This window comes from Apostichopus japonicus, chromosome 13 (assembly GCF_037975245.1).
Source record: "Apostichopus japonicus isolate 1M-3 chromosome 13, ASM3797524v1, whole genome shotgun sequence".
NCBI classification, from domain to species: Eukaryota; Metazoa; Echinodermata; class Holothuroidea; order Aspidochirotida; family Stichopodidae; genus Apostichopus; species Apostichopus japonicus.
This window is the reverse complement of record NC_092573.1, coordinates 23,242,498-23,254,409: the sequence shown is the minus strand read 5'-3', so window position 1 is coordinate 23,254,409 and position 11,912 is coordinate 23,242,498. Positions and strand designations below refer to the sequence as shown.

The 11,912-nt window shown below is 36.6% G+C and overlaps 1 protein-coding gene across 1 annotated transcript in view; it reads right to left on the bottom strand.

The window, feature by feature from the left end:
- LOC139978434 (E3 ubiquitin-protein ligase arih1-like) overlaps positions 1 to 11,912 on the bottom strand; it is a 26,732-nt gene extending 14,820 nt beyond the window's left edge. Inside the window, exons 1-7 of the mRNA XM_071988652.1 lie at positions 11,296 to 11,912; positions 9,125 to 9,277; positions 7,962 to 8,030; positions 6,091 to 6,183; positions 2,580 to 2,635; positions 1,222 to 1,392; positions 524 to 566 (exon numbers count right to left, since the gene is read on the bottom strand). Of these exons, the coding sequence (XP_071844753.1) occupies positions 524 to 566; positions 1,222 to 1,392; positions 2,580 to 2,635; positions 6,091 to 6,183; positions 7,962 to 8,030; positions 9,125 to 9,277; positions 11,296 to 11,517 (807 nt within the window). The 5' untranslated portion in view covers positions 11,518 to 11,912. The remainder of the gene's footprint in view (positions 1 to 523; positions 567 to 1,221; positions 1,393 to 2,579; positions 2,636 to 6,090; positions 6,184 to 7,961; positions 8,031 to 9,124; positions 9,278 to 11,295) is intronic.

Genomic DNA, 11,912 nt, shown 5'->3' with positions numbered 1-11,912 from the left:
TATTACTAAGAAAACATATCATATCATATTACTAAGAAAACATATCACATATATAGTCAAAAGAACAAAAACATATTTCATATGTATTTCTTTTAATAGATTCTTGTGGTGAAAGTTTCAACGGGTACCTTAATAAAATTTATAATAGTAGATAAACAGGGCAGAAGAAACCAAACTATAAAATATAAATCATTTTCCAGTTTATATTTAATACTTAACATCTAATATTGCCGTTCATGGAAGAGAAATGTTAACAGGAAAAACTTTTTAGTACTGGAGGATTATTTCTCGGAATAAATTTACAATAAAAAACGACAGAATTTTTACAAATCTTACAAAGGAATTGACAGCCATTGGTGCCTAGAGAAGTGACATCAGGACTAACTTTATTTACATTAGCTAAGAAACTTTTCAGCATTGCTTTTTTGGTAAATCGGACAAAGTAAAACAGAATCGGGCCTATACGGCATTTTAACAACAATTGAATGTTCTTCATTTCTGACTGTTTACGTAACAAACTCACCTTGCACTGTACAGGGTCGTGCCAATTTTCACCGCACTTGAAGCTGCAAATGACCAACAACAACAAAAATTAGAATTAAAATAATGAAGCAGATGAGAAAAAGATGTTATGAAATACTGAAAGGGATTGTTAATAACCGACTATCTATGATGCATATATATAGAAAAAAATGCTACTTCTATTTCATTAATTATTACCCATTTAAAGACACTTTTTTATAAAAATACTGGATATCCTTCAATATTAATAGCTGGATAACCGTTCATCACTATCTCTTGTAATGGGTGGACATTTACTGCCCTACTCCCTGTCATAAAATTATCCCTAAAACGCCCCTCTCACGATACCCAATCTAGAGTCGCAATAGAGTTTGAGACATCGTATAGAGAAATAACCATACACACAGATGCTAATACTAATTACACTACTTGAAAGCCTCTCGTATATTAAAAATTCATATCTATATATTCCAAGAAGTTATTGACATTTTGACAGTATGGATGTCTGTAATTAAATCTGCTCTTATATCTTGTTTCTCATTAGCCTATAGCAATTAAGGTAAGAGGCAAATTTCCTGTTGTTGTCAATTGTTGAGTAATCGACCGCACTAAAGATTGTACTCTCCATTAGAGCGAGACGAACGTCAATCTGGTGAAGACGGCTGGACTAGATGATGTCATGAGAGAGTAAAGGCTTACCAGCAGATGTGGGTACACAGACAACGGACTGGTTTGGCTTCAAGGTGACTAGCTTTGATGGCGTTGGGACAGTCCGGAGCGGGGCACCATCTCATGAGACGGTTACATTCTACAAAACTATTCGTTATTAGATGCTGGTATTTCAGTTTGACTTTATCCCTAACGAGTCCCCTGGAAAATGGGCAACAGAAGAAATATTATAAATAAGGGCATGTGGATACTGGAAGAAAATGAATTATATCTTGATATAGGAGGACAAATTTTGATGGAGAAGAGGAAGTTAAGGTGGGGTGGATTAGGGGCAAGAGAAATGGAGGTTGGGGGAGAGGAGGGACAGAACCATGACATGATCAACGATACCAATGTGGAACGTTTTTGTGTATTTGGCAACGGCATGTTCTGGCAAGAAATAATCGTACTTGTAGCTGTTACAAGCATTTTCAAGTTGTTAAGTGAATTAGCTGCCACAAATCAAATCTTATGAAGTTAGTTTTTTCAAAACCAGGACTACTTTTTACTCAGTAGTACATTAGTATTCCAAATGTCTTTGATATGAATGTATTTCCAGGCTGTCGTTAATAGTTTGCATGCAATGTGATCAAGGCTCAAGTGATCGAGGGATCAAGTATCAAGGGATCAAGGATCAGAAGCTGCTTTTCCATCCATTTTTTTTTTTTTTTTGAATACTGATGTGTTCACAGTGAAAGGACTTGGGACCCCTCCAGGCAATGGTAACAGACACAATTAATTTGTATTTTTGAACAATGGCCCCCACCACCCCACCCCCCACCTATTGGCAATGCAAGCTTGAACTAGCTGCTGAAAATCTCTATGCTGACTTTTAAGAATCAAATGCAACTTCCTTGATGTGCTTTGGGATCGCATAACTTGAAATTATTCATGAAAGGGAATGAATATTATTTTTTTAAAGATTTTTCTTCAGATTCTAACAATGAACTGAAAATATCGGGAGGTTCTCTTTGTTGTCCCCCAGGTTACAATATAATGCAGGGACTGTATGCTGATATATGTCCCCACTCCTTGTCTTAACAATACCCTGTACAGGTGTTGAGATATATATGCAAAAGAAACAGTCTGTATGAGTCATATTACCCCTAGGAACACAAAGACCAAAGAAACTTTGATGCCAGTCTGTAACATAATCAAAACTGTTATTTCAAAATCTTCTTTTGAAGATAAAATGCACTAATTTTTTAGTCATTTACATGTCAGCTGATTGGGATTGTACTGTAGTAATAAGACCAATGAGATTCATTCAGACCTTCTTGGTCGAGATTTCCACAGCACATTAAGGATTTTAATCAAATGACAATAGATCTACTCAATCGTGTACTCACATGACAAAACTATCGTCAACCAGGATGTCACATTTATGAGCCGGACAGGATATCGTCTGTAATTATCAAATTTAAATACAAAAGGGGAAAATTAATCAGTTAGCTCTCTGAAATTAGGAATTAAAGTGACAATTCTCACAGCAGCTCAGGATTCATCCCTAGTTGCAACAATTTTTTTTATCAAGTTTACAGACTGTCAAAAAAAAATAATATGATAGCAGTTGACCAGCGTATGACACCCTCTGATGGATTATTGGTTTTATCTTACCTTTTGTCACCCTGTAGGTTGCTAATTGTTGAGTGAATATCTATTCCATTTCATTCTTTAAGTTGCCTTCCTTTCAATTGTTACATTAAATAGCTTGAAAGCACAAACGTTTGTGAAGGAAACAAAATCATGCATGTCCCTTTAAACAATGTTAAAAGCTAAACAAGTACTTATCATAACATAAGCGAATAGCAACTATCTTGACATTTGATGTTCGGACCAAACAATATTTATGGAAATAATCAAAATTGCTTATCATTTCAGTCATTCAGCAATCGTGTCTCTTGAGTGTGGATTCATTAAGCGCCTGATACTCTCTGCTTGACTTGTACACTTGTGATACGTATCTTTAACTTGGACAACGAGAGGGAAATACATTCTGCTAAAAAGACTTGAAAACTGTTGTAAAGTCTTCTTTGATGGTGTGTACCATTGTATGAATATTATGCTAGCAAACACAAGTGATTGCTAAGGAGAGTCAAGTTTAGCAGTTTTGATTTATACTACTTCCCAGGTTGTCTACAACTCAATGGTTTAACTCAATACATACACAACAATACTGTGCAAATACATCTTCTGTTCTGTAGTTTACCCAATCAATAGAGGACTCCCCTGATTTCGAGTAAAGTTCAAGTGCTAAATTCCAAAGATAATCGTGCAATTATTTCAAAACTCTCCAGAGGGAATCACTGAGTGTTTGCGAGAAATATTTGTACGTACGAAATGACGGAACAAAGGTTGTAGGATTCCAGATTGGTAATGAGGCATTTGATTCATAATTGTTAATATTTGATTCATAATTGTTAATAAGAAGTGTGTCAATGTTCTAGCTGTATCAATAATATGCTAAAACAGATACATATGTGGTGAATGTACTGAACAGAGACACAAACCTAACCATCATCATTGAGAGAACACTGACATATAAACAACTTCACAAAATAACCTGAAACAAAAATCCAGGGAAATAATTTAGTTTTCACATTTCTGTGAAGCAGTTTTGAAGTTTCTGAACTTTGTCCTCTTTTGAAATACTATGATACCTGTTTACAAAACGTGCAATACATGTTTGGACTTTGGTATATTTTGCTTAGTGTTTTTGTTGTGATACTGGATAAATTATTCCCTGGTATCACAATCAATTATCATCTTTTTTTGGTTTTCCTATATTATATTTTAATGTTTATTTTCTGTAATGGAGATGGGCTTTGTGAATGCTGAATCTTCAATCCTGAACCTCTTAATATTACCTAATGATGACATAAGCATTGTGCCGATATCGCCAAAATTGGTTTTGGCTGATTCCTATATTCTGATCCCGATATTGACCTGCCACTGATATTTTAAACAGCCACAATGAAAGTCCAGTTGCACTTCAAGACATCCATTACTACATGAAGTAGCAAAAATTATAATCGGCTATAGTAAGTTATTATCGTTTGCACAACTCACAAACAGTACCCACTTTTTAACTCTCATTGCGGAATCCTGTAAGTAATTTAGTAAAAAAAAAATATGTGCGTATTCTATAACACTAGTCCTAACCTCTTTTTAAATGAATGATCATATTCCCACCCCCCAACTTGATATGCATGAAACAGTTTGCTAGCATTTTGTTGGAAAAACACAAGCCTATCCTTCCTGTTGCTTCTGTTGCATGATTCATTACTCTGTTTGACCAACTACGTTCAACACTTAGGCTGCAAGTCTTATAATAAACTGTCGTCAAATGGAGCCTCGAATATCTGAGCAAGAATGTTAAAATATGACATTGTGCGATGAATAAAACTGATTTCAGGTAGAAAAGACATCCTGGCTAAGTACTTTTACTACCCTTTCAGTTACCAGAACCAAAACAAAAAACATCTTCTTCTATTTTGCTATTTCCGTAAAAACGTATATCCTACCATTAGCCGGCTATACTAACAACTAAGCCCAGCCAGAATTAGCAGGTGCTTTGTGTTTGAAATATTTCGGTAAACCAACCGACAATAAATTGGGATACACAACTTGATTCTCAAAATACAATCTTTTTATCAGTCATTACAGTTTAAACAAACTGCATCCATGAAACTCTTTGCAGCTTTTTAAAGATACACAATTTTGGAATGATTCCAGGGGGTTGGCACGTGTTACAACCTTTACTCTCAGCAGAGCCTCAAAACCACTGTGCAAGTTATTGTGATAGGCTGCTACTGTTGCTATGTAAATAGGTTCATTGTTTGTAGTCTGAATATGCCATGTTTACAACTTTGTGCAAAACATTTCTTGGATTCTTGCCAAGAATACTTGCAAGGGCGAAACAGATATCAGTGGGTATGTTCAGTTTTAATTATGTTATGATCAATTGTATAATACAGCGGCCAGATTGTTGAAATTTACTTTCACAAATGACAAAGAATGCTAAGTATATAACGTTAAGTGGACTGACTAGTCTGTTTACAGATCGTTTTCGGTAAGTATTTTTCAGAACTTGCGTCTTCTTTCTTTGACCACCTGATCAGCAAATTGACCACTGGCTGTTAATCGATATCGAAAACTGAGGCTAAAGAAATGGTTCTCTTTAGAACAGATTTATAATTCATTATAGTTACAAGAAGTGGCTATGTTGTAAAGAGCAAAATATTCAATATCATTTACCATTATCGGCAATAAAGCTAACTTTTACCGATAGCGATATGCCGCCGATATTGCAACTATCGGTCGATACCGATATCACAAACGATGATCGGTGCAACACTATATGACATTGGTTTCGATGCCAACACTATTTACCAATCTACCTTGAAAAATATGAAAGGACAAACATAGAGAAAGTAATAAAGGTTTCAGATCCAATTGGCACTATGACATCACAGGTTTACAAAAAGAAAGCCCCCCCACCCCCCCCCCCCCTGACACCACTTTTAAAATAGTATATCTCCTTAATGGAGCAAGATCTTTCCTAGATGTTTGAAAAAATTGTTCATCACATTCAGAGACAATTAATACAAACTGGTTTCACAAGACTGATTGTTTTTTCCACATACCTCCACTCACTCTTGTGAAAACACAAATGCTTTCGGGGGACCCGGAAAACATGTCCATGAAGACCCCGGTAAAAAGTTGGTAACTTGGTAAAGCGAGTACAACACACTGACTGGCCTCGATAGTTTGAAACTCTCTCATCACCGTGGCAATGAACATGTCAATGACTCTCACCTGTTTCTCATACTAATAACAGATATTAATAGGATCTCTCACCTGACCCATTCCATCTTCCATAATTTTCGTAGTAAGGTAATCTCCCCAGCACTCTTTACAGAACCTGTGACCGCATTCCAATCCGGTCATTCCCTGATGAGAAACAAAATTCAAACAGTTTTCAATATATATATATTTTGTTTTGTAACGCAATGATTGGAGGGTAGTGTTGCTGGACAAAGTGCACATTTGGGACAAGAAATTGCAAGAATGGGATATGGGGGAGAGGTTGTTTGAGGTGATAATAGATTAGAATAAATATACAGACCTAAAACAATAATAAGGAAAGGTCTTACTTCTAAACCATTTTATCTTATATATGTATGTTTTTTTAATTAAAAACACAATCCTGAAGATGTCATTATTTCTTTCAAACGCACCAATATTAATATTTTGGTGTTCGCCAGTACTATACACAAATTAAGACTATATCAATACTAGGATATGAGGGGGCTGCAGCATCCTGCAGCTAAGCTGCATAAACAATAACCCTTTGTGCTCTGTAGTTTCAGACAATAGGCAATGCTGTTCTGCCGAGATAATCTCTATTGTTATATTGATTCAGCTTTGCAGCAGGGGATTTTGCAGCTGCTGTATGCCTCATGGTAAAATATGTAGGTAAAAGTATCAACATAGTCATCAAAACTTTGGTAAGGCTCAAAGAACAACGATGTCACAACTCACACGAATTGCTGAAATCCAGAAATCTACCGTTACACCGGTGTATTGCAACGCAGCTGTCTGAAACCCTTTGTTTGCTTTTCTTATAATATTCATTTCATGATGACTCATTGATTGATCTGCAGTATGGCTGTTTGTCATACTCAGAGTTGACAAACTATATTTTGGTACAGCATGATGAAATTGAGAAGCAAAGTTCAAGAGAGCTATGGGCACTTTTTAAAATCACAAAAATCTCCTTTGTTTAACCAGACATCTGCAAGAAGAGCAGTGCCTTGCACTGTAACCAAATTCTGGCTTGGGCGTTAACACTCTGGGGTAATGATTACTAGAATTCATATGCCGTTTTAGCTCCTATAGACGTAAAAATGAAGTTAACTCGTAAGATCGGGAACTGACAAGAACTCGACGGCTTCTGATACAGTACAGAGTCTGTGAGAGACTCCCCATTCCTATTCCCGGTTTGTATGGACTTTGACCTAGACGTTTCATATCCAACTAACTGCTAATAGAGTATTCTATAGAGTGTTATCATTGATACAGCAGTACACAACACAGTACAGGGTGAAGAGTGTGATATACTGGTCAATAATTTAATACAGAGGGGAACAGCACTGCTGCTTCAAGGTTGTCTATTGCAATGCATGTTAAAGGGATCCTTACTAGTGTACGTCACAAGTAAAAAAACCAAAAGAAGAAACAGGATACACAAATGGAGAAAAGTTGTTGACACACCAGCTGTTAATGTTCCCTAAACACTGAGAAATTATGTTGAAAAATATGATTTAAAAAAATGTAAATGATTTTGAGAGAAAGAAATCAAGTTTAATAAGGCCAACAGTTTAATGAGACACAACAAAAGATGCTAACATGTCAGATTTTGTACATCCACTTCCACAAAAATATTCTGTAAATACCCTCAAATCATTCCGTTTCCACAAAAATATTCTGTAATTACCCTCAAATCATTCCGTTTCAACCGGGTCAGGAACGTCAAGGAATATTTACATATGTTTTTGAAATATTTAAGCAATTTTAAAGCTCGCAAAAAACTTATGACCTTGAAGCAGGGAACAAAGGCAATAATAAAGGAAGCCACTTTCCCACTGCCTCCATTTTATGCATATGATCATGTTACCACTGTGACCAAGACAGTTGCAGAGACAGGCAGACCTCTGTAATATACTCACGGATGCTTGAACGGTTCGGCAACATATCTCATCGTATTCCGTCAGCTGAGAGGCTGATCTAGTTTGCACCTGTTGAATAAGACGGTGGCATTTCAAGATTTGTCTTCATGAATGATAAAATGTGCAATGGATGTGATACAGATTGAAATGGATGTAAAACCCCACTCACTGGTGGATATGGGGGTGAGAGGTGGGGGGAGAGGAGGGGAAACGAGCAGCGGAAGGGAGTGGGAATGGTGTTGGAATTGCTAAAGAAGATTGAAATTAACATTGAAATACAAGTGACAGATCTGAATGTACTCTGTTTGGAGAGTAGTGGGATGACAAATTTTCAACACTAAAAGGCAAACTGTTCAGACAACTTGCACATTTTCTCAACAAAGTACACATTGAGACTCTACGGGTAAGTTTGAATTGATAACTGTATAAAAGTAAAAACTTTTTGCTTGCCTCTGCAGCCTGGGTTTTTGCTTTACAAGCAAGTACATTGAGACTCTAGGGTCAAGTTTGAATTGATAACTGAAGTATATAGCAAATTGTGTTTTAAACTTTTTGCTTGCCTATGCAGCTCATGTGTTTGCTTACGAGCAAGTACAGTATGTGCACATTAAGCACATTGAGACTCTAGGGGTAAGTTTGAATTGATAACTGAAATATAGTTGCGTTTTAAACTTTTTGTTTGCCTGTACAGCCCAGGTGTTTGCGTTACGAGCAATTAAAATATTGTCATCCCTTGAATGTCGGAACCAATGGCATGGAATTGTTAAGTGAAATGTACAGAATTACTCAACTTCAATTGATGTTTACAATTTTAGCGAAATGGAGAAACCAAGAGAACTTCACAGTTGCCTTCACAGTTGGTGAAGTTGCCTCATTTGGAAATGTATCTGTTGCAATATGGTGAACATTCTTAGTTAATCTGAAGATACCTGCTCAAGAAATGTCGCTTTTTGCTTTAAATCTTTCAAGAGTTCATATACACAAAAAGATAGATCTATACACTTTTTTGCCTGACTTTTGTTTAAATAACTTTTGATATACTATCCTGAAACTAGCTAAGAGCTAGTTGTGTTACTTGAAGCCCTGACCCTTCTACTCTGAGAGAACACTGATCGGTTTCTCTCCATACAAGCTGTTACTTTCGAAGGGGATTTAAATTGTACCTTTGAGTTCCTGCCAACGCCTCTTTTGTAAGGACTGATAACATGTGCCTCTGAGAAAAGTTTATCTTGATCTCCATCGTAGAAAGTTTCTAGTAACTTCTCTTTATCCCATTTGAAATGATTTAGTAATATTCTGGTGACTGTGGCTGGTACCTGGCCAGGAATGAAGAGAAAAGAAAGTGAAAAGTGTCATAAGTTCAAGTAGTGGACTCAAATTTACAGTGCTTACTGAAAGCTGCAACAGGAATGGCTAAAGTAGCTCTTTGGGACATAAAATGATTTCTGTTGAATCAAAATTGCTATTGCCCAAAGAAAAATATAAAGTGTGGGAAGGGAAGGATTTACTGAGGCCATCTGGTACTACCACACAATTTTTTCTTTTTCTTTTTCAAACAACATCATATTGTTACATCCATACATGGGAAGTTTGTACAAGGTAGCTGTGAAAAGAAATAGTTCAAGGAATTCATCAGCCTTAAAGGCATTGAAGACTCGCCCCAAACCGGGTGCAACCATCTGAAAAAGTTAACTTTCTGTTGCTTGCAAGTGACGTTTTGTTCGTGTCGCTACGAAATGCAGACAGTAATGAAACGTGATACCTTAATTATTATCTTTAGCTGGACCTGAGATGTCCATCGCTGTAGTGTTTGTATACTGTGCTGTGCTGTACTGTGCTGTGGGTATGTACTGACTGTACACTAGTGTCTAATTACCCACAGCAGCAAGTTGTGTGTATTTCTGGGATCGATGGTGGTGTTTAACACTTCTGTTACACCTCATTCGAAACTAGGTCACGTTACCGGCATTAGACCTTTCTTTTTGCGCGAGTCTTCACACCCTTTAACAAGGTAAAATACTCCCTTAAAGGAAAGTTAGGAAAGACATTTTTGTCCACAGACCAAAATATATAACACCTCATTGAGAGTGATGTACCAGAGGATTATCTGCGGATACTAACTAGGAGAGCTACTTATTGATGGCAATGAGTCTAAAGTAAGAAACTGCATAACTCATTCTTGTGATGAGATTCAACAGGCTCTGATGATCTATTTCACCAAAAAAAAGAATTGAAATTAGTAAACTGATACCATATTGTAAAATACTTTTTTATTGAGGCTCATGTTGCTCCAAAACATCCTACAATGCCCAACAGTGCAAGATACACCTTAAACCAAAATGAATATGCATTTCTTCTCATAAATAAAATCCTCAGGTCTGAAGAACTAAATTTTTCAAACCCAACTTTAATCTACAAAGCATTAGGGAAACAGCTAACATTGCTACAGTGAAATAAGGAAACCTCACTTTTGTACTACATGAGTGAGGTTCTTACATGAATTATTTGGCTCTTTTACTGGAGTACCACAATTTACTTCAAAACATGCATGCAGTTAGGGAAATTCTTCCTTGCTTCTAGCAGTTTCACTCCAATCCTTTACAAGTATTTAATTTTATATACGCCTGGTGCTATCTGATCAAAGCATCAGTGAAATCATATAGATGAACAACAAAACTACAGCTTCCCAACGATTGGAGCAATTGCAGAATTCCCCACAATTCACACACTTCCAGCTTCTTAAGAACAACAATACATTATTTACTATAGCCTCGTAGATCGACTTGCGGTTATATTCTGTGAGATTCAAGAGTTGCATGGTATTCTGCAATTAAGCAACATTGCCATTATCACTGTCCATTAAGAGAACGTTTATGCTTTAGCATCACAAAGAAACGGTAAACAATCCTTGGGCCTACTGCTAATGTAACCTTACTGTAAATTACAATTAGCAATAAGTCCTAGGCTACTTGGAAAACTACTAATATGTATAATGTTTTCATGATTTGATTGGCTTTTTTGGGGGCTGCCATTTCACTGTTTTTCTGGTAAATATGTGCTGCTAGGAATTGCTACTGCACTTACTGGGTCTTGTTTATTTCTCGCTACAATAAACTGTTACTATTACTGTGTTAGGCTAGCCTACCATACTCGATCCAGTGATAGCCTAATGTTACTGACTTAGCCTAGGCCTAACGTTATGCCTAACGGTAGGATAGCTTGTACTGGTATATACGGCGAATTCTGAAATGCATGGAATTTGGAAATTTCAAGTATGTTCCAACAATTTCCGGATACTTTAGGTTACTGAAGATATAAGGTTGTTATCCAATACCTCAACAACCGTATTCACTTCTTTTATAGTGTCCACCATTCTTTTCACGATGTCATCAGGCGTTAGGACCTCGAATTGAAAGTCGTCATAATCAGCTGGCTCAGGCCGATCGGCTTCATCTTCTACTTCCATATCAAAATGCTCATCAAAATCGCTTTCTTCTTGGTCATCGTCTTCTTCAACTTGCTCATCATCGTTCAAGAATCCCTCGTCTTCTTCCATTTTGACGGCTTAAATAAATTACAAAACGTTACTAAAACAAGGCGGGTGGGTTTCTGTCATGTGTACGCTGTATGCTGCTTAAGAGTTATTGTAGGAACTCACTGTTATTACTTTGTGTACGATATACAGTATATTGTAAGCAGTGTGTGTGATTTAGTACATTTTTGTATGGCCTATCTAGCCTATGTGTCATATGTTGATGTTGACAAATGACGTCATGCAATTATTCGTTTTCAAGCTTATTCGGGATACATTGCTCCGTCCTTAAAATCTACACGAAAGTAGGGAAGTCACTCAATTTGAGGATAACAACATGATAGGAAATAGACTATCGACACAATTTAACTGCCTACATAACGCAAGAACGTACTAATTTATGCAAGGCCGGAAAGGTT